This window comes from Lacerta agilis, chromosome 9, assembly GCF_009819535.1.
Source record: "Lacerta agilis isolate rLacAgi1 chromosome 9, rLacAgi1.pri, whole genome shotgun sequence".
Lineage (NCBI taxonomy): Eukaryota > Metazoa > Chordata > Lepidosauria > Squamata > Lacertidae > Lacerta > Lacerta agilis.
Genome location: NC_046320.1, coordinates 62835552 through 62858580, shown reverse-complemented (window position 1 = coordinate 62858580; position 23029 = coordinate 62835552). Strand labels below are relative to the sequence as shown.

Sequence of the window (23029 nt, the reverse complement as noted above, 5' to 3'; positions counted from 1 at the left end):
AATATACTCATGCAGATGTGGTTATTTTCCCCCTCTATTTATGAACACCATTATGCAAAATTCCATTGGGTATTAATGGGATAGAAACCAGTACAAGAAACAGTCAATTAGGATGATTCAGACTTTATATCATTCGTTTTTCTTTATATATTGAAAGATACAGCCTTGAGGTTTCTCAAAAGGTCAGAGCGGGTTCGTGACAGAAGCAAATGCATCAGGGACGGCGTTCTACTACGAAGCTAAGCAGGTTTGACCCTGGAAGCTGCTTGGATGGGAGCCCCCCTGAGAGCATATAAGCTGCTCTGAGGTTCTCAGAGAAAGAACATTTAGGTGGGCATGCAACAAAATGTTGCAGCATCTCCTAACAGTATTTCCAGGTTAGCTCATTCCATCCCTCTCCACTTACGTTTTCCTTTTCTATCTGACAATCAGTTTTCTGCAGATGCTGAGCATAATCAGTTCTCCTGTGGGGGACAGGACAGGGGTGGCGGAACTTCCACTCGGATATTTGGTTTTGGTACTTTTGCAAACCTCAGGGCTCCCAAAACAGTGTTAGAAACTCAGATATATACAAGCTAGACGCAAAATGCCTCCTTAAACCAAGGTCACAGTCATCAATGTAACCTTGGGTATCTGAAGAAGTGTGCATGCACACGAAAGTTCATACCAAGAATAAACTTAATTGGTCTCTAAGGTGCTACTGGAAGGAATTTTATATTTTATTTTGTTTAATCATCAAAACGTAACATGTAGTTGCCATTTGGGGTAAGGTGGTTCTAAAGTCTTGTTTATTGCACAAATAATGGCAAAGGGGCACCTTTCAAAGTCTCCATCGGCAGCACCGAGGAGAAAATGGATTGCTAATATGGCCGATAAATGAAAGGAGCCAAGATCGGGATAATCCTCAGGATCTTCTTTGATCCAGTGGCGGAGGAAGAGGAGTGCGGGGGGAGCGCACCGCCCCTGGCAGTGCGATCCCAGTGGGGTGCCATCGCGGATGCCCCCCGCCCGCCCACACTGGGTGCCACGCCCCTGCAGGCGGAGCACCACGCCCCAGGACACACGCCAGCCCCGCCCCTGCCTGCTCTCCGCCCCGCCCCACCCCGGTGCCGGAGCATGAAGCTCCGCCGCAGCTTTGACCTCCTCCGAAACATCTGTAGCCTCAGAGGGGGCCGACACCATCAGAGCTGCTTCCTGAGGTTACGTCAATATAGCACACTAATGAAGTGGAACAAAAGAGAGGGCGAGAGGAAGACAAAGTCCCACCCAATTATTCACTTAACGAGGAAGCAATCCAGGAGTCACTCAAGGCCCACACAAAAAAACAAACCACAACGAACAGCAGAAACATCACACTATTGGGTTTGCCAGCTGGCTGATGCTTTCTCTCTCTCTCAGCAGTTGTTTTCGCCTGCTGGGTGGGTGCTAGAATTTCTGCTGGTGAAGCCAGAATTTTTAAAAGAGAGCTATTTCTCCCTCTCTCCCTCCCTCCCTCTCTCTGTCTCTCTCTTTCTGCCCTCCACTCTGCCTGGCTAGTTTCTCAGGAGTTGCTGCAATGCACATTTGAACCACAGCACCTTCTTTTGCTATTGCTGTTTATTCAGCATGCATCCCGTGAGAGAGGTGCTTCAGAGAGGTCCCCGTTCCGAGGAGCTTACAATCTAAAACTCAACACAAGATGAAACAACGGAAATCGACCAGGGAAGGAGGAGTCTGGGAGCTCCTCTCCGGGAGCCTGCCGTTTTGCACATGGTTTCACTTACAATGCCGTGCAAAGCAGGGCAATGGAACCCGGTTTATGAAACCACAAAAAAGAACGATTTAAAAGAGAAGTGTGCTTTAACGGGAGGGGGAAAGAGGAACTGATAAAGAGAAGCTGTTTTGCAAAAATATGCGGCAGTGCAGAGCTAGAACTGTTACAGGTGCCACTCGTTCCGCATTTGTACAAAATCAATCGTTTAGTGCGGCAATATCCACACTTTGGAACTCCCTGCCTCTTGACATCTGGCACTGTACTCTTTTTGGTGCCTTCTAAATACATTTTTTGTTTAAGCAAGCCAATCCAGTTATGTAGAATGCTGGCATGCTTCAATCTGGTTTTAGCTTCTCGCTAATTTTAATTATATTTTGAAAATTTCAAATAGCCGTTTTTTTTAATTGACAGTGTTATTGTTTCATTCTTTTTGTAAACAACTTCGATTTATTTAAAAGCAGTATACAGATTTTACAAACTAAAAACAATAAAAAATAACTTTACGGCGCTACTATGCTGTGCCAGCTTTTGCAAAAAGACGTTGCTAAGCGGAATAGGGAACTGCAGCCAAGCGGTAAACTGCATGCTTTTATATGTTACAGGTGGGTAGCCGTGTTGGTCTGCCATAGTCGAAACAAAATAGAAAATTCTTTCCAGTAGCACCTTAGAGACCAACTGAGTTTGTTCTTGGTATGAGCTTTCGTGTGCATGCACACTTATTTCGTGCATGCACACGAAAGCTCATACCAAGAACAAACTCAGTTGGTCTCTAAGCTGCTACTGGAAAGAATTTTCTATTTTGCTTTTATATGCAAAAGGTCTAAGGATCAGCCCCCAGCACGCCAGCAGGCCTTTGCAGCTGTTTCATTTTCATTTCAAAAATTTGCCAGTCACTTTTTAGGTTTTTAAAGGTGTTTTATATTTTACACTGCCCTGATAAGTACAGAACAACAGTCTGGTCAGATTGCAAGCATCACTCCTCAATTTTAGAGCTGTTCCCCCTGCCCCCCAAAAAAGACTCTGAAGACAAGACAGGAGAATTAGCAGGTTTCCATGCAGGCTGAAATGCGGCCGCGGCAGGATTGAGTTCAAGCAGGATTGACTCTGGATCAATAAGCCTAGAGAGAAGCTCTATGGAACACAGCTAAGGCAGAGGCATGCCTGGAGGATACACAAGGAAAGGCTGCAATCCGGTGCTTAACTGCTGAAATGCTGGGGGGCTAAAGGAGCTAAAGGAAGGTGGGGAACATTTGACTCCCCATCTATTGCTGGACTCGAACTCCCATCGGCTCCAGCTATCCTAGCCAATGCTTAGAGACAATAGCAGCTGTGGTCCAACAGAATGCAGAGGGTCACAGATTAACCCACCCCTGGGTTAAAGCCTGCATGGTTGTACAGTGGTACCTCGGTTTTCGAACAGCTTAGTTCACGAACAACTTGGAACCCGAACGCTGCAAACCCAGAAGTAGGTGTTCCGGTTTTCGAACTTTTTTCCGGAAGCCGAACGTGCTCCGTTTTGCGCCCCCCCCCCTGTTTCCTGTTGCGCTGCTAATTTGTGTCCCCCCCCCCATCGTAACTCAAGCCTTCTGTTTCCAATTGCAGTTTCTGAGGTGATATTTGGAGCTTATATTTGGTCCTTTTGTTTTTGCTATTTATTTTGCGTTTTTTTTAAATTTTGAGGCTTTTTCAGTTCATTTGTTTTTTGTGACTGTGTGGATCCCAGTTCAGCTACTGAATGATTGATTGATTGATTGATTGACTGCAGAAATGGATAAAAGGCCCCCATCCAAATAATGATTATCATCAGTGAAGGTAAGGAAAAAAACTAATTTTAATTTTCATCATCTACAATACTGTTTTATTTATTTTATAGTATAGTACATTGTTTATTGCTTTCATCTTATGGATCAATGGTCTCGTAAGGTAGCAAAATTCATGTTAAATTTTTGTTTTAGGGGTTGTTGTTTTTAAAAAGTCTGGAACAGATCAATCCGTTTTGCATTACTTTCTTTGGGAAAGCAAGCCTTGGTTTTGGAACGCTTTGGTTTTGGAACGGACTTCCGGAACGGATTATGTTTTAGAACCAAGGTACCACTGTATTTGTTTAACTTTGAAGAGGAAGGCACTCCGTATATGCTAACAGGGCACTCTGTAAGGAATGGCAGAGCCAAACCTTGGGAAGCCCTGGCTTTAGCTAAGATTCCTAGATTGCAGGTTCAATGACCCTTGGGGTGAGGGGCGTAGCAAGGGGGGCGGGGGGCGGTCCGCCCCATGTTCCAGGGGAGGGGGTAAAACTTTGGCCGCCCCCCCACCCCACCCCGCTGGGCGGGCCCCGAACAGGGGCATGCCGCTTTCCCCCCCTTCCAGCGGCTGTTTTTCGGCACGAGGGGCGGGCCAGCGAGGAGGGGGCATCACGCTTGTCGCTGCCATGACACCCCCTCCTCGCTGGCCCACCCCTCACACCGAAAAAAGCCGCTAGAAGGGGGAAAGGGGGAGACAAAGCAGGCGCTTGAACGTGCCTGCTCTGCTTCACTTTCCCCCCCTCCCAGCGGTTTTTTTCGGCGGGGGGGTGGGCCAGCGAGGAGGGGGCGTCATGCCAGGGACAAGCGTGACGCCCCCTCCTTGCTGGCCCACACCCCCTGCCGAAAAAAGTGACGGAAAGGAGGAATTCACCCTTTTCAGCGGCATCCACGTGCGTCGTGACGTCGCGACGACGTCATGCCGCATGCGCCATGCCCCTCCCCCAAGGGGGTGCCTCTGCGCCGCCACCGCCCCGGGCAGCACAGAGCCTTGGTACGCCCCTGCTTGGGATACCTTCCAATTCTACAATCCTCTATGAAGCTTGGAAGAATCTTGGTGAAGTGGAGGCAGACGAGACTGGGATAAGGAGTGGGAAATATTTATTGCATATGTACAAAAGCAGTATAAGAAAGTTAATACAGTAGCAGGCTTTTTTTAAAAAAAAAAACCCACTTCTAATATTAAGGATAATGTTTAAATTTGGAGATAATTAAAGATAAGGAAATTATTGATGTATAAATTAAGATAATATAAAAGAACCAGGGGAGGGAATGGAGGGAAGTCGGGGGATGTGAGTAATCCTAAAATGTGGATTTAATACTGTGTGAAAATGTTTTCTTTTCTTTTTTTGTGTGGTTTATTCTTTTATACTTATGTGATGATGTTTAATGGTGAAAATATTTTTTTTATTTTTTTTTAAGAGTGGGAGGCCGAGAGCGATGCTCTGGAGTTTGTAGTTTGTTAAGAGAGTTTGCCATATCAGTTATGTAATGCAACCGATAGCAGTTTAGCGGTATCTGACAAGTCAAATCGAAATCATAAGGCAAACCGTGCAGAGGGATGCAGAGGAGGGGGTGGGAGGGAAAGAGAGAATGAACCTGGGACCTTATCAGTTAAGTTGCTGCTTAGGAAGCAGCCCTCTGTGCACCAGGACATTATATGATTTGTAATATGTCAGGGGATGTCAAATTAAGCCCTGTGCGGTAGTGAAGGATAAGAGGACGGAGAAATATTCCCCTTCCAGGCCATTGAGCCCCTTTAACAACTCCACACAGCAATTCACCCCCTCACCTCCCCAATAGCTCTCTGCTCCTCTCGCATTTCAGCTGCATGAGCAGAAAACTCTTTAACATGTTTGTTCTAAATCTCACAGCAAGTGCAGCTTGAGCGCTAGGCTATCCGTGTGGATTAGAGGAGAGAGTGATATAATCGGAATAATTTTCCTCCATGCTCACTTCATGCCTCCCTTCCTTCTCCTCCAAACTTCTTCTTCCTTTCGCCACTTAAGCATTTAATGACTGGCTTCCTGGCTGCCCTAGCACACAAAGCCAAGCATATTTCTTCCTCCTGCAGGAAATGTTCCTATTAAGGAGGCTCGTAATTGGTAATCAGATGCTCCCTGTAAATGGATTCTGTTCTTGAAAGGGGGGGGGGGAAAGCTGCGCACATGGCCAGGCTTCATATACACAGCACTTCTCTTTTCTGGCCTGTTGCAAAGAAAACGAAAAACCCCTCTGTGTTTTCTGCTTAGTTGCACCGAGAGCAGGTGACTGTACAAAAACAGCAGGGCAGGAAAGTTTTGACACAGCATGAAGAGCAACATGGAGCAAACCTCCTGCCAGCTGTTCACCTCTCTCTCTCTTGAAACAGCAAAGGTTGCACTGCAACAAGAGCCTTGGCTTATCCAAGCCTCTCTCCACACTCAATATGGGAACATAAGACCAAAGGCCAATCTAGTCAAGGCTCCTGGTCTCATAGAAGAAGAGTTTGGATTTGATATCCCGCTTTTCACTACCCGAAGGAGTCTCAAAGCGGCTAACATTCTCCTTTCCCTTCCTCTCCCACAACAAACACTCTGTGAGGTGACTCAATGTGGTGCCTTCCATAGTTCCAGTTACAGGTGGGCAGCCGTGTTGGTCTGCCATAGTCAAAACAAAATCGAAAATTCTTTCTAGTAGCACCTTAGAGACCAACTGAGTTTGTTCCTGGTATGAGCTTTCGTGTGCATGCACACTTCTTCAGAAGTGAGGTGAGTGGGGCTGAGAGACTTCAGAGAAGTGTGACTAGCCCAAGGTCACCCAGCAGCTGCATGTGGAGGAGCGGAGACGTGAACCCGGTTCACCAGATTACGAGACCACCGCTCTTAACCACTACACCACACTGGCTCATAGTGGTCAATGGGAAGCCCATGAGATGGGCCTGAGTGCGAGAGTACTCTTCCCAGCTGTGACTCCAGAGGAGGGCAAGCAAAATGGTCAAAGGCCTGGAAACGATGCCTTATGAGGAACGGATTAGGGAGCTGGGTATGTTTAGCCTGGAGAAGAGAAGGTTAAGGGGTGATATGATAGTCATGTTCAAATATATCAAAGGATGTCATATAGAGGAGTGAGAAAGGTTGTTTTCTGCTGCTCCAGAGAAGCGGACACGGGGCAATGGATTCAAACTACAAGGAAGAAGATTCCACCTAAACATTAGGAAGAACTTCCTGACAGTAAGAGCTGTTCGACAGTGGAATTTGCTACCAAGGAGTGTGGTGGAGTCTCCTTCTTTGGAGGTCTTTAAGCAGAGGCTTGACAGCCATCTGTCAGGAATGCTTTGATGGTGTTTCCTGCTTGGCAGGGGGTTGGACTGGATGGCCCTTGTGGTCTCTTCCAACTCTATGATTCTATGACTCTCAACAACTGGTATTCAGAGGCATACTGTCTTCAAAAGTGAAGGCAAACATAGCCATCATGGCTAACAGTAGTTCATAGCAGCTTTTCCTTTGCATAATCCTCTTTTAAAGGCATCCAAGCAGTGTTCGGAATTGGCCGGGCACATTTTGCACCTGGCTATCAGCCACTTGGGACCGAGTGAAGTTTCCCGGGCGCCAGGATAGCGCCTGACATCTCCACCATCTGGAGGTGCGTGCCAGGGGGATCCTTGGACCTTTGCTGTTTTCACACACATCCTGTAGAACTCTGCCTGTGATATTTTATCTGCACAATGAGACATCTGGTCCTGAAATGGCAACCAGGCATTCCGTTTTGGCGACCGTAACCCTGGTTTAAGAAGCCATTTGGCACCTAGCTTAGATATCTATGATTTAACACTGCGTCCAAGTTGGTGGCTATCACTACCTCTTGTGAGAGGAAATTCCATAGTTTTAACTGTGCAGTGTGTGAACAAGTGCTTTCTTTTGCCTGTCCTGATGTTTCCAGGTTCTAGTATGATGAAGAGAAATGATGCTCCGAGGTGTCAGGGAACTGCCCTCAGCCCCGGGGGAGGGGAAGGAGATGTACTGGGAGCCTCGGCACCTTCTGAGTAGCGAAACCTCTTCCAGCGGGCAGAGCGGCGCCTCCTCCAGCGGGGAGGGGCAAGCTGGAGGCAGCCAGGCGAGGCAGGGGCTTGGAGATGCTGCTGAGAGCCCCAGCACGCCTCGTGAGATTTGCTCTGAGGGGAGCACGCCACTTCCGTCGCCCCAGTTGCGCAGAGGGGTCAAAAGGAGACAGGGGAGGCTGCGCTCTGGGGTGCCGAAATTCCTATGTTGGGGTCACAGCCGGAAACCGGCACTCCCGGATTCTGCTAGCGACTGACACAGTCATGTTTTTCAGCGCTCTGCACTGTAAATAGTTAGCACAATGAAACTGTTTAAAGACAGTTCGGACTGGTGCCTGCTTACTCGTGAGCAACCCAACGCAGACCTGACACGAGGAGAGAGCTAAACTACTTGTACAGAAGTATCCAAATGACAAACACAGCAACCCGCATCAAGGCCACTTCCTGTGTTTGCTCTCCTTACTAACAGGATGTGTGCAAATACCACAAATGCAGAGAGTCGAACTGCTTCAAACCACACACACACACACACACACACACACACCAAGCCATTCTGAAGCCACTTTCCCCATGATGCTCTCCCACAACGAAGCAAGATCTGGATGGAGCTGAGCACATAAGACCAGACTAGGCTCAACTTTCATTGCATTAGTCCTTAGACCACAGCAGCACCAGACAAGATAACAAAATTTAAAACAGATAATACAATTGACATAAACTTAAAAAAAAAACTACTGACTATTTAAAACTTGAATATAAAAATGTATATAGGAGGAGAAATTCTCACTAAAATGCAGTTGAATTTTCAGCAGATTTTTTTTTGGGGGGGTGGTAGGAAGAAATCACAAACTGATGTGGAAATGTGGAAAAATGAACTTAAGATTGGAGAAGCGTGAAACTGAGAGAAACCGAAATTGGCATATTTAGCCATTTCTTCTGACGGCAAAGCAGCGCAAGGAATGTGTGGCTGACCAAGGGTGAAGAAGCAAGGGATTCCCTATGGCGACGCCATAAAGGAACATTTTCTAAAGATGTTTTAGAGAAGGTACATAACACCTAGCAAAATATTCAAAATGTATAAAACAAAATCCAAAATGTGTTGGAGGTTTAATCAAGCAGAAGGGACACTGCTACGCAAGTGGTGGACCTGTAATAAAATTAAGAGCTTATGGAATATGAAGAGCTGAAGAAAATATTTAAACAAACCTTTATTTAAAAAAAACAACCAGGAGCTTTTCTGCTGGGCATATTGGACTCCAAGATTGCAAGTGAAAATAAGAGAATATTCCTGTATGCAACATCAGCAGCGAGAATCTTAATTGCAAAAAAATTGAAGAGAGAGATAGTAACAACAACAAAATAGAGTGGCAAGATAAATTATTTGACTGCCTTGCATTGGCCAAAATGACGGATACATTTAAGGGACAATCTAAACAAAAATTCCAAAAAGAATGGGGAAAATATAGAGATTACCTAAAAATAAAAATAATATTAAAATGCAGTGTCCTAAAATCAATGCCCGGACTTGCTTTGAGTAATTTTTGCAAAACAAAATATGGTGTGAAAGTATAAAATATAGAGAAAAGTAGGAAAAAGGAAATGAGAAAGAAACAGTTTACCAAATATGAAATTAGATCCGCGTTGAGGATGAAGGAAGTCAATTAGAGAAGAATAAGAATTGAAATACGGATATACATTTATTATTTGTTTTGTATCTGTATTTGTATTTTTTTAAGTCTGTTCATTGTGTGTGTTTGTGTTGTAATAATAAGCTAATAAAAAGCATACACACACACACACACACACACACACACACATATAAAGAGATTCCCTATGGAGATACTTCTCCTGCACAGTTGCACCCTACAGAATAGGGCAGATCATGCCACATGTTTGCATAACTTATTTGGCTTTTCCTAGTTCCGGGAGCTAAGAAATACCCAGGGCCACAAGCCCTGCTCTTCCACCACGCAGCTAGAAATCCAACTCACATTTCATGCTTGAAGGAGAGCCTTCTCTCAAAACAAACGTATTGCAAAACACACACAAAACGCCCGTCCACTACTGTCTGGCCTTTGCCTCTGTTCATGAAAAAGCCATGCCAATTTTTTTAAAAAAATGTCTTTGAATTACATTCTTCCTCCAAGCAGCTCACAAGGTCTATATTGTTTCTCTTCCACCACACATTTTTCTCAGGCAGGGCGGTTATTATCTTTCTGCCTAACAAGATGTGTGGCCAAACAGGGATTTGAACCCAAATCAGCTGAGTCAAAGCCCAGCATTCTACCCAGGACACCACGCTGGCTGCGATCCTTCTGATGCATTCTAAAAAATGAAAGTGAATTGCGGCCTCCCGCAATTCATGCTCATGATATGCATCTGATATACATGCAATTCCTACACTTCTCTTCAAGGCTAAGCAGCTTGCTTCCAAGGAACATTTTTTTAGAAGGGCATAGTATCTGCAATGAAATATGGCTCTGCAGAAGAGCAAGGGGAACTTATACACTCGCGAGCCCTGAATTTTCACATTGCCAGAGCATTTATTCCGCTTGCTCAGGAAGCCATACTTCCAGATAATTATCAGCCAAACTAGATCAGTAAACCATTACTGATCGGATAACTAAGTTGCCTTCAGCATTTCTTCTGAAGCCACTAGACTTCCCTCTCAGATTGATCCATTCCGACAAGCCTTTCGTTCATTTAGATGCTTTGCAAAGTTGGGAGACGTTAACGGCGCTAGAAAAGCTTGCAAAAGTTCACTGGCAGACTTGTAGCGGAAGAGGATTGCACACAGACCTCGTACGCTGTTTTAACTTTGCACAATTCCCAGAGGAGCTGCCCTGTTAGGCTGTCGCAGCCGAAGCAAACAAGAGGCTTGCGACACTTTAAAAGGCTAACAAATGCGTGGTGGCATAAGCTTTTGCAGAGCGCGGCCCCGCTTCCTCTGGCGCATAAAGTGTTATCCTCAGTTACTCGTATACACGCACATGGCTTGAGGGGCATGGGGGATTGCAAACAGTGAGGTCAGGGGGGGAAATGAAGCGGAGAATACACAGAACAGCAGCCACAGTAGTTAGCGATAACACAGAAATTCTGGCATCTATATGCTAATTAACACATATAGTGTGATTATGAAAAAAAAGAACCACTAAAACTTTGTCTCAGTTCTTTTTTTTTCGCAAGCCAAATCCTATGCATATCATCTCGTAAGTAAGCCATAAGAAGAAATGAAAAGCAATAAGACTGAATCAGGTAAGTGCTGGAGGTGCAAAAAGGTTGAGGGAACGTTCTTTCATATGTGGAGGACTTGTGAAAGGGTATTGGGAAATGATCCATAATGAACTGGGGGGAAATGTTTAAAAGTACTTCCCCCCCCAAAAAAAAACCCAGAGTCCTTTCTGTTGGGGATAATTCAGACTGAAATTCCCAGGTGTCAAAAAAAGGTTATTTATGTATGCCACTACTGTGGCCCGTGTTTTGTTAGGCCAAAAATGGAAAACAAGGGAGGTCCCAACCAATGAAGAATGGCAACTTAAGTTGACAGAATATGCGCAGCTTGCGGACTTAACATAGAATAAGAGAACAAGAAGAACATATGTTTAGAGAAGATTGAAAAATGTTTATTGAATATGTGGGAAATAACTGTGTACAGCTGAAAACGCTGGCTGCATTAAGATAAATTCAACAGTGTAAATAAGTTATGATGGATGTAATAATGGAATACTGAATGGTATAGTTTCTGTAAAATATGCAGGGATTTATAAATATGTAAAATGAACCATGCCTGTTGTCTTTGTCCATGAAGTTTTCTTGGCAGGGATACTGGAGTGGCTTGCCAGTTCCTTCTCCAGGTGGACTGGAAGGATAGATCCTGAAGTTGGGGCTCCAGTACTTTGGCCACCTCATGAGAAGAGAAGACTCCCTAGAAAAAACCCTGATGTTGGGAAAGATGGAGGATACAAGGAGAAGGGGACGACAGAGGACAAGATGGCTGGACAGTGTTCTCGAAGCGACTGGCATGAGTTTGGCCGAACTGCGGAAGGCAGTGAAAGACAGGCGTGCCTGGCGTGCTGTGGTCCCTGTTGTGATATTATTACAAGCCAAGCTGTGAAAAGCCTCAGCAGTGAGGTCACCTGACTATGAGTCATGTTTTCATCCTGTGGGAAAGCCACCAGCCCTACTAGCCTTCCCACACACGTGAAGTTATTGTAATGTACTGTTGTATTCTTACTTTCTGTTCTGGCTCAGAGATGCTGGACGTATTACAGACAGCTCTGAATTCATGAGCTGACATGCAGAGACATACTCTGCACTTTATCTATAATAAAGTAGGTTTTAGCCTAAATGGCTCGTGTGTGTTGTTCTTCAAGCTGGGGAACAATCACATATTATTAATGTGCCCCTGGACTCAAGTAGCCAGGAGTGCACAGAGGCTTCGTCCCGCCCTGGGGGTCAGTCTCACAACTTGCCCCCGCGGGAAGTCTCATAACAGTCCCTGGGGTCACGAAGAGTCAGACATGACTGAACGACTGAACAACAACAACAAAATGAACTATGGAAAGAGAAGAACGGAAGTCACTGATATCTTAAGGATGTAAAAAATGAGTACTTTAAATTGTACAACAGAAAATTTAATACAAAATTATATACAAAAAAGAAGAAAAGAAAAGTCTGCTGGATCAGGCCAATGGCCCAACTAGTCCTGCAAGTAACCCAGCAGATGCCTGTGGAGAAATCCCTAAGCATGACCCGATTCTGAGCACAACAGCCATCTCCCCTCTTGTGGTTTCCAGCAACTGTTAAGGGCCAGTAGCCATTGATAGCTTTCTCCTCCAAAGATTTGCCCAATCCTTCTTTAAAGCCATTCAACTTAGCGGTCATCATTGCCTCCTGTGGGAGTGAGTTCCGCAGTTTAACTATGAGCTGCATGAAGAAGTCCCCGTCTGTTGGCCCGTACCAGCTTCATCATACATCATACACCCGTACCAGGACAGCAGCCCATCTAGTACAGGTCCCTGTTCTCACAGTGGCCTGCAGGGAGCCCAGAAGCAAGACCTCCATACAAGAAAGCTCTCCTCACTTGCAATTTATGACAATGGGTGTTCAGAGGCATACTGTCTCCAAAGCAGAGGCTGAGAACAGCACCAGCTCCAAATATTGGCTCATATTTAGGTGTGAATGGATTTGTTTTCATGTATCGACTGACTGGTCAAACGCGAAATCCCAGACCACTTCAACTGCAGCTTCAGATCTCTTCAACCCCCAATGACTGTTGTTGTTCAGTCGTTCAGTCGTGTCCAACTCTTCGTGACCCCATGGACCAGAGCACGCCAGGCACGCCTATCTTTCACTGCCTCCCGCAGTTTGGCCAAACTCATGCCAGTCGCTTCGAGAACACTGTCCAACCATCTCATCCTCTGTCGTCCCCTTCTCCTTGTGCCCTCCATCTTTCCTAACATCAGGGTCTTTTCCAGGGAGTCTTCTCTTCTCATGAGGTGGCCAAAGTACTGGAGCCTCAACTTCAGGATCTGCCCTTCCAGTGAGCACTCAGGTCTGATTTCTTTAAGGATGGATAAGTTTGATCTTTTTGCAGTCCATGGGACTCTCAAGAGTCTCCTCCAGCACCAGCTCCTCTAATGACTAGCAGAAGCCAAATACAATCTACTGGGTAAACATATGCAAAGACTGCTTATACAGTCATTATTGCTTATACAATAAAGTTACCAGATTTTTTTTTCAATGAATCCGGGGACACTTTTCAATTTCCTACTAAATAGATGGATTTTGTCAGGGGACTGATTTGTAAATCTGGGGACTGTCCCCGGGGAAAACGGGTTCGTCTGGTAACCTTATTATACAATCCGTTCCGGAAGTCCATTCGGCTCCCAAAACTGTTCGAAAACCAAGGAGCGGCTTCTGATTGGCGGCAGGAGCTTCCGCACTCAAGCGGAAACAGCGTTGGATGTCCAACTTCCAAAAAACGTTCGGAAACCTGAACATTCACTTCCGGGTTTTCGGCGTTCGGGAGCCAAAATGTACAAGTACCAAGGTGTTCGAGAACCAAGGTACGACTGTATTTTGCATGACCTTACATTCGTTGCAGAAGCTTTTCTACCAAAAGCTGAAATTCTCAGGCCAGTTTCTACCTTCCTTGTAAATTCCATGAATTGCACAGACAAGCAAGCCCTGGTTACAGAAACCTAGCTCTCAGAAACTGAAGAACAATGGCCTCAGCTTTTGGCACTGCCTATTACCAAGTAGGAACGTCTATGAAAAGGGGAAAAGGAATGGAACAGAAAGCAATCCAGCTATTAGGATTGGTATTCACGGTTGTTTCAGTACCCAAACATTATGTAATTGTTCTTGTGTTTCCCCCCGCAAAAATAAATAAATAAATGCATTGCATTTCCTTTGCACTGAAATGGATGGAGTGGAGTAACATATTGGCAACGTAATTTACACCATGAATTGTGTAAGTCACATCACTTTCACCACAGCAAACTGCGGGACGATTAACATAGTTCTTGATGGAAGGCATAATGCAGTGGAATTGAAACAGTGCTGCAGAAGACAATTACGGAACGGAATGAAAAAGCCATGCCTTCTTGCACCCCGACTATGAAGCAATAGTTTGTGGTTGCCACCAGCTGGGTCTCTATTCCAGTGCTTCTATGGTGCATCCCACAGCATTAGTGTAATTGTAGAGTTGGAAGGGACCTTGAGGAAGGGACCTAGTCCTACCCCCTGCAATACAGGAATCTCAGCACGCGGTCCCCCATCCAGTTTGAAACCAGACCAGATCCTGCTTAGCTTTGCAAAGGTGCTAGCAGTTTTATTGCTGCCTGTGTAAGATAAAATGGAGGCGATCTCTCAAATTCATCCAGGGTTATGGAACAGACAGAAGCAGCAAGTTTCAGTGGCATGGCAATCCTTTTTTTTTCCTCCCTCCCAACTTGGGCAGGATGAAATTCTCACACTGGACTCTGGAGCCAGCCAAAGAGATTCTGCCTTAGCCATAGTTCAGCAATCCATCAAGAGAGAAATACTCCTCTCTATCCAGTCTGGGGCTTTATGTGGTACCTAGCAGCTCCTAGAGCAGGGATAGTTGACGTGTGTTGCTGGACTTCAAATCCCAGGCTGCCCCAGCCACTGTGGTCAATGTTTAGGGACGATGGGGAGTGTTAGTCCAAAAACATCTGGAAAGATGCAGTTTAGCCATCCCTGCCTGAGAGATCAGATCTGTGGAAGCCACATCAATCTGCAACGAAGCACTCAGGCTACAGAAAGCTCAGGCAGCTTAATATTTCACATGAAAGACAATGCCACAAAACTAAATAAGATTTCACCACCTTTACATGAAAAATTAAGGCAATATGTGCTTTCCAGAATACTTACAGAATTAATTATCCCCCGGAGGGCTTGGAATCCTTCCTTGACTGGGAAGACTTGCTCCTTAAAACCAGCTATCCTTTCAAGCTAAGGAAGGAAGGAAGGACAAATGCATTGGCAAATAAAATATGAACAGCTAAACCGGCCTTTGAAAATCAACCATCACAGACCAGTATCCTGGTTTCACAGTGGCCAACCAGATGTTCACGGCAACTGATATTCAGAGGCCTACTGCCTGCAATAGCAGAGGGAGAACATAGCCATTATGGCTAGTCACAAACTGAAGGATGCATGACGGAGAACCACACAAGCAGATGGGGCTGTTTTTGCTCTTTGTAGCTGTTCTCAGACAAGGAAAGATGCTGCTTGAAAGCAACTTGTATTTTTAGCTGGGGGAACACAGCTGCCTAGAAAAACAGCAAAGCTTTGGCCATGTGTACATCTCTCCCTCCTGTCTGTATGTCTGTTCCTTGGGTCCTGGTCCAACAACCTTCTTTTTTTATTTTAAAAAAAGTCAGATCTGTGCCTTGTCTTTCCTATGAGAAGCTCAGCCCAAGGCATCAGAGAGTGACCGCCAATGAGAATAGACAACACTGGGTTAGACGGGCCAATGGCCTGGCTCAGTGTAACAGGGGTGGATAACCTGGGGCTCCTCCAGCTGTTGCTGGACTACGATTCTCACCATCCCTGGCCATCAACCAGGCTGGCTCAGACTCTGGGGGGGGGGGTATAGTCCATCACTATCTTTTAGACGGCCACAAGTTCCCCATCCCTGCAGCAGATGGTAGCTTCAGACTTGGCCTCTACATGCAGCAGAATGAGGAAGAAATGAGGAGATGACAGAATGGGCCGTACCAACCTGCAGGAGGGGGCTCACGGTTTTGAATGCTTTCCTACATGCAAGATTCACGGCAAACACAAACTGCTATGTCATATCAATATTTACATCTACATCTGTAGCTTTAGCTGTAGCAGTAGCCGTATCTACCATAGAATTGTAGAGTTGTGCCCTGCCTCCAAGGGAGGTCCCTGGGCAGCAACAGGAGAACAGGCCTTTTCTGTTGCTGCTCCTCATAGAATCATAGAGTTGGAAGGGACCACAAAGGTCATCCAGTCTAACCCCCCTGCGATGCAGGAATCTTTTGCCCATTGTGGGGCTTGAACCCATGACCCTGAGATTGAGAGCTTCATGCTCTCCCTACAGCAATAAAACATAAAACCATACAATAAAACCCATCTACACAAGTTAAAAACAGACATCAATTAACCATTGTGGAAGGATGCATTTCTTAATTGCCTACATAGGCCTGGATGGAATAGGAAGGTTTTTGGCAGGCATTTAAAAATTGACACAGGGGCGTGTGTGTTTTTTAACATGGGGGGGGGGGTGGAGGGACAATTCAAAAGAGGTTATATCCTACTGACAACCTAAGGCTGTTGCACCTTCATTCTGCTGCATATACAGAGCAGGTCTCCTAGCAGGTGTACCCAACACCAAGGAAGCAAGTAAATCTTCAAACATTGCCAGCAACTTGTTTATCGTCTCAGCACGGTGTCCTGTAATGTAGCCCCTACCTGGTTCTGGTCAAAATCGAGGACTCCGACGCAGTAGACTCTTGCTCCCATATCCCTGGCAAGCTCTGCCTTGAATGGAAATGAAGAAAGTTTTATGCATTTGCTAGAACATAACAAGATCCTGGTCTGACTGCATTGGCTACCAGTTAGTTTCTGGGCCCAATTCAAAGTGCTGGTTTTAAACAACTCAGAACTGCAATACCTCAAGGACCATCTCTCCCCATATGAACCTAACCGGACCCTGAGATCATCTTCTGAGGCCCTTCTTCATGCGCCTGCTCCACAAGAGGTCCAGAGGGTGGCAACACAAGAACAGGCCTTTTCTGCAGCGGCTCCCCATTGGTAGAATGCTCTCCCCAGAGAGACTTGCCTGGCACCTTCATTATACACCTTTAGGCGCCAGGCAAAAACGTTCCTCTGTAATGAGGCCTTTGATTGATCCATTGCCCTTTTAAAATGGGGGGGGGGTTATTTTTTGTTTCCATTTTGATTATGTGAATCTGTGGGTATAGGGTATAGGGACATGGGAGGCACTGTGGTCTAAACCACTGAGCCTCTTGGGCTTGCTTATCGGAAGGTTGGTGGTTCGAATCCCCGCAACGGGGTAAGCTCCAGTTGCTCTGTCCCAGCTCCTACCAACCTAGCAATTCGAAAGCATGCCAGTGCAAGTAGATGAATAGATACCACTGTGGCGGGAAGATAAATGGTGTTCCTGTGCGCTCTGTCACTTGTCACAGTGTTCCGTGCGCCAGTACCGGTTTAGTCATGCTGGCCACATGACCTGGAAAACTGTCTGTGGACAAACGCCGGCTCCCTCGGCCTGAAGCAAGATGAGCGCCACAACCCCATAGTCACCTTTGACTGGACTTAACCATCCAGGGGTCCTTTAACTTTAACTTTACAAATTTAATAAATAACAACAACAACACACAGGCAAGCACTGAACTAAGCAGGAGGCACAGTTTCAATTCAACACTCACCTCTTTTTCTGCATATTGCGGTATATATCCTTGCAATTGTCCATCCGTCAGAGCGATGATAATGCTGTTTGACTTCAAGGCTCCGACCTCCTTGATTTGCTTATTTGCCTGCAAAACCAAAAAAAGAGTGCTTATCACTGTCACTGCGGGGCTGAGAACTGGCACAAGAGGAATATAGCCATTTCAGATAAGAATATGTGGGCTGTTGAAATTATTTACAGTTATAATAACTAATGAGCTAAGGGCCCATTAAGTTGAGGCCAAGTTAGACAAAGTCGATTCAGGAATCTTTTGGTCAACATGGGGCTTGAACCCACAACCCTTGCTTGCTTTGAGGGGTTGTTTGTTTTATAGAACCAGGAGGAGGGGAAGCAACTGGATTGGGACCATGGGGGAGGAGAGCTTCGCCCCATTGCCCCTGCTATGGTCCTGATCTAATCCACCTTCCTGCTTTTTAAAAAAACAAGCCACACAAGAACTAAATATGTAACTAATTCCATGTCACAATTGACCCAAGAATGGCAAGATACCTTGAACAGCAACAAATCATAAAATTATAGTTTGTAGAGTTGGAATGCAATGCAGGACTCATTTGCCCAGGGTGGGGCTCGAACCCATGACCCTGAGATTAAGAGTCTCATACTCTACCCACTAAGCCATGAGCCAATATATCGTTTAACAGTGAGGGGGAGGAAAACTTACTTCTTTTATTCCTTCATGTATGTATGTTTCACCTCCTGGCTTAACATTACTCAACTCTTCAAGGCCTCTCTGAATTTCGTTCCTGAAAATGAAAAAGAAAGCAAAAGATCGTTATTAAAACATTGCACTGAAAATATCGCCGAATCCTTCAAGCATCCCTGATCCCATCTGGAAAGATCTTAAGAAGAGAAGAAGAGTTCTGCTAGATCAATCCAAAGGCCCACTTTGTCCAGCACTCTGTTCTCACAGTGACCAACCAAGATATGAAGCTTGCAAACAGGACGTGGGTACATCAACCCTACTTCCACTTGCGATTCCCAGAAACTGGTATTCAGAGGCTTCCTGTCCCCAACAGTGGAGATGCAACATAAGGTCAACCTCTGGCACCAGCCACGATAGCTACCATCAATGACATACAGTGGTACCTCGGTTTAAGAACAGACCTGTTTACGAATGATTCGGGTTTACGAACTTTCGCTAAACCAGAACTTTACCTCGGCCTAAGAACGGAAACCAAATGGTGGAAGGGCACCGGCAGCGGGAAGCCTCATTAGGGAAAGTGCGCCTCGGTTTAAGAATGCTTTCGGTTTAAGAACGGACTTCCGGAACGGATTAAGTTCGTAAACCGAGGTACCAATAGACACTGAAAACACCTGCATAAAGTAGGGCTGGGCGACATATTGATATATTATCCAAAACCGACTGGAAGTCCATACTGTGAGCCAGTGTGGTGTAGTGGTTAAGAGCGGTGGACTCGTTATCTGGGGAACCGGGTTCGCATCCCCGCTCCTCCACATGCAGCTGCTGGGTGACCTTGGGCTAGTCACACTTCTCTGAAGTCTCTCTGCCCCACTCACCTCACAGAGTGTTTGTTGTGGGGGAGGAAGGGAAAGGAAAATGTTGGCCGCTTTGAGACTCCTTCGGGTAGTGATAAAGCGGGATATCAAATCCAAACTCTTCTTCTTCTTCTTCTTACTGTGATATCGGTTTCATAATTTTTGACATGGCAATATATCCCAAATCATGGGGTGGGTGGGTGTGATGCAAAAATCACAATGTGGGGAAAACTGAGACCAGCCAATGCCTCTACATAGTTCCACCCTTATTTTAGACATCGTGATATATCAGTCTCTCACGATGTTGAAAATCAGATATCACCCAGCCCAAATCCAAATTTTGTAAGCAGAAATATATTGCCCCTAAAAAGGCAACACTGGAAAAATACCTGATAGCAGGTATTCACAACTGCATCTTTTTCAGCACAGTTCGGTTTAATCTTATGCACATTTAATTTGCGCGATTTCAACCTTGCATGGTTGAAAGCCGGACGGTTGAAATTGTGCAAATTAAATGCATGCAAGGTTTTCCTGGTGCAAAAAGAGCTTTCAAGCTCCCTGTCTTGCTTACCAGGCAAGGCTTGGTCAACTCACCAGCTCCAACTCACCAGCTTCTTCAGGTATCTGAAGAAGTGTGCATGCACACGAAAGCTCATACCAGGAACAAACTCAGTTGGTCTCTAAGGTGCTACTAGAAAGAATTTTCGATTTTGTTTTGACTATGGCAGACCAACACGGCTACCCACCTGTCACCAGCTCCAAGGTGCTCTGGGATGCTCATTCGGGGATGGTTCCAAGGGTTTGAGTATATGGGTTTTCATGTATACGCAGAACCCTTGGAACCGAACACCCACATTTGCAAATGCCGATTTTTTTGAGGCATCATCATTGATCCCTTCCCCACTCCTCGCCCATAAAAAAGCCTTAAGCCGAAATCTAAAAGGTAAGATCGGGAAAACTTGCACAAAGCAATTTATATCCATACTGGCAGTCCTGGTTTCAACGGAAGACATGCTGTGCACTATAGATGGCAGCTGAGCAAGTTACGTAAAAGTTAATGCAATCTGTTTAATCCAAAATATTTTACACTTGGTGTCTATTGAAAACAACTCGAAAATGATTATGTACGAATGCAGATTACAAAGCAGACACTTTGTGCTTGCCAAAAATGAGTGGCAGCATGTCCACAGGCCCCGCGGCGCTTCTGCTGCCAAGAAACAAACGGCAAATCAAGTTCCAGTCTTTCTGAAACAGATTTCGCAACGCAAAAAATAGCTCTCGTACAATCAGTTCAGTTTTATTTATCCAGCATACAACCAAAACCTCCCAGCAATCTGACACCTCCAGACCTATTTCAGCTCTGGGGGCCTCATGAACACATATATATCGTTTTTAAAGAAAATCTAAGAAAGAATAAGTTTCTGAAAGCAAGAGTGGGGGGAGCAGGTTGCCATCTGTCCACTAATATTCTGGAACAGAACGCAAGAATAGCCTGCTGGATCAGGGCAAAGGCCCATCTAGTCCAGCATCCTAGTGTCACAATGGCCAACCAGATGTTGCTGAGAAGCCCACAAGTAGGCTGTGATCCCAGTTCCAGTCTTTCCATTTGCAATTCCCAGAAACTGGTAACCAGAGGCATAATTCCCCCCGACTGTGGATTTTCTTCCAGAAATATATATATATATATATATAAGGAACCACATTCTGAATTCCATCTCAGTGCCTGGGACCAACTGCCCTACACCCCAAACATATTTAAGAACAAAAGCTGAGATTTACACAATTGTATAGGGGGACGCTTTCCTGAAACAAAAGCAAGAAAACCAACAACGCCAATTCTTAAGAGATGGGACACCTTACAATAACAGACCCGTTCTGTGAGACTCGTCTTAGAACTCAAGACAAAGGGAGGAAAGGACAATCACACTGACGGCAACTTGGAGGCTGCTCTGCATGTGATGAATGGTTACAAATAGAACGTCTCCTCTCAGTGCAACATATGTGCATGAATCTCACACCTCTGCCTTTCAGAAAAGGCACATTTATATCCCCAACAGTTACCCTGCCTGTTCCCTTCCTTCCTCACCCCTCCTAACAATTGCTTCAACAAGTCTTTCAAACTTGCAACCGAGAACGAGGAGGAGGATGGCTTAGTCCCAATTAATCCACCGCCATCTCCAGCTAACACAGCTAAACTACTCCGGATTTAGACTGCATTTCAGAGTGTCTGAAGTGCTCAGTCCTGGAAATCCTTGCAACATAGCTCAGTTGCCTACAGCATGCTGCAGATAATGCCAAGGGTGCAGGTTCGATCCCCGTAAGGGACAGCTGTCTATTCCTGCATTCGAGGGGGTTGGACTAGATCACTTTCCCAAACCCAGCTGTTTTTGGACTACAGCTCCCATCATCCCTAGCTAGCACGACCAATGGTCAGGGGTGATGGGAATGGTAGTCCAAAAACAGCTGGAAACCCTAGTTTGAGAAAGCCTGGACTAGATGATCCTCAGGGTCCCTTCCAACTCTTATGATTCTGACACTGCAAGGTAGGTTGCATCACCTGCACTAGAATGAAGCAGCAGAGTGGCCTGTAATACTTGAAGGCTGCGTTGAGAGCAGGGGGGTGCAATGGTTAGAGTGCTGGATAGGGACGTGGGGAGACCCAGGTTCAAATCTCCATTCAGGCATGAAGCTCAATAGTTGACCTTGGGTCAGATGCCTCCTCTCAGCCTACCCTACCTGTTGTGAGGATAAAATGGGATGGGATGAACCATCTACACCACCCTGAGCTTGGAGGGAAAGGGATGTATAAATGAAATAATAGGAAATAAAGAATTCTGCATTCTGAAAGCAACCACCCATCATGGCTGCTTGTGATTCCTGCTAGTCTATATGAGTCTTTTCCAACTCTAAACTTCTATGGGTCTTTGAAAGGTGAGCTTATTACTTATAACAAGGAGCCACTGAACTGGGCCTAAAGCGAATTGCTCACCAACGGTAAAACTGTACTATTTAAGAAACACTTCAGGTGATTAAAAAAGGAACTGCAATTTTACTACAGGTGGGAAATTGCCTTAGGCCTAATTCAGGGCCAACTTAATTCAGTGTCACTTAAAATAGTATCTACTAGCATCAAAAGCTCGGGGTGGAGTGGGGAAAGCAATGTTGCAATTTGCTTACCTGTCTTGTGTTAATGGCAGAATGACCGTTGCTTGCATGGAAAACACGATGAAGGAGACCCTCATCTTGTCGCTTTTAAAGACAAAGAAAAAACCATTCATCTCAGAGACATAAATCAAAAGGCTGCACCCACGTGCGTTTCAATGGGAACTGTGCCATGGCAGGACTCTGGGGATCTCTCCATCTTAACCTTTATGACAGAATCCAAGTAAACACAAAACCCACACAGGAAATAGCTAACATCTAGTATCTCCCTCCTAGCTCAGCAGTTCTGTATTTCAGCTGACATACTGCATAATTTTAAGAGCCGTGCTGGATCAGACCAAAAGCTCATCTGTACCAGCACCCTATTCTCAAGGTGGCCAGCCAGATGCTTTTCAGAAGCCCAAAAGCAGGATCTGAATGTAACAGGGTTTTCTCCACCGATGGGCCCCAGCAGCTGCTGTTCAGTTGCGCTGCCTCCGAGGTCCTGCCAAAGGGCTGACCTTTGGAAGAAGGAATGTGCACTACCTGTGCACAATTCAGACCTTGTTGCTATCCATCAGTCTCAAGAGACAATGGAGTGTTCCTCCTCTGCAGGGTGCAAGTCTGTATGGAGGTCCTGGGCTGCCAGACAACAAGATCCCCCTCTCAGCCTTGCTGATGTGGTCCAAAGGAAAGCAGAGCAATGTGTTTGGCCCCAGCCTGGCTGCAGGAGTTGCCAGAAAGAGGCGTACAAGGCACCATCGAACTGTCTTACGAGCGTGTACTCCTTAGCTTTTATTTTCCCCGAGGAT

The 23029-nt window shown here is 45.6% G+C and overlaps 1 protein-coding gene across 1 annotated transcript in view; it reads right to left on the bottom strand.

The window, feature by feature from the left end:
• Positions 1-23029, bottom strand: part of ANTXR2 (ANTXR cell adhesion molecule 2) — a 135442-nt gene that overhangs the window by 101519 nt on the left and 10894 nt on the right. Inside the window, exons 3-7 of the mRNA XM_033160830.1 lie at positions 22254-22325; positions 18241-18322; positions 17539-17646; positions 16559-16627; positions 14990-15070 (exon numbers count right to left, since the gene is read on the bottom strand). Of these exons, the coding sequence (XP_033016721.1) occupies positions 14990-15070; positions 16559-16627; positions 17539-17646; positions 18241-18322; positions 22254-22325 (412 nt within the window). The remainder of the gene's footprint in view (positions 1-14989; positions 15071-16558; positions 16628-17538; positions 17647-18240; positions 18323-22253; positions 22326-23029) is intronic.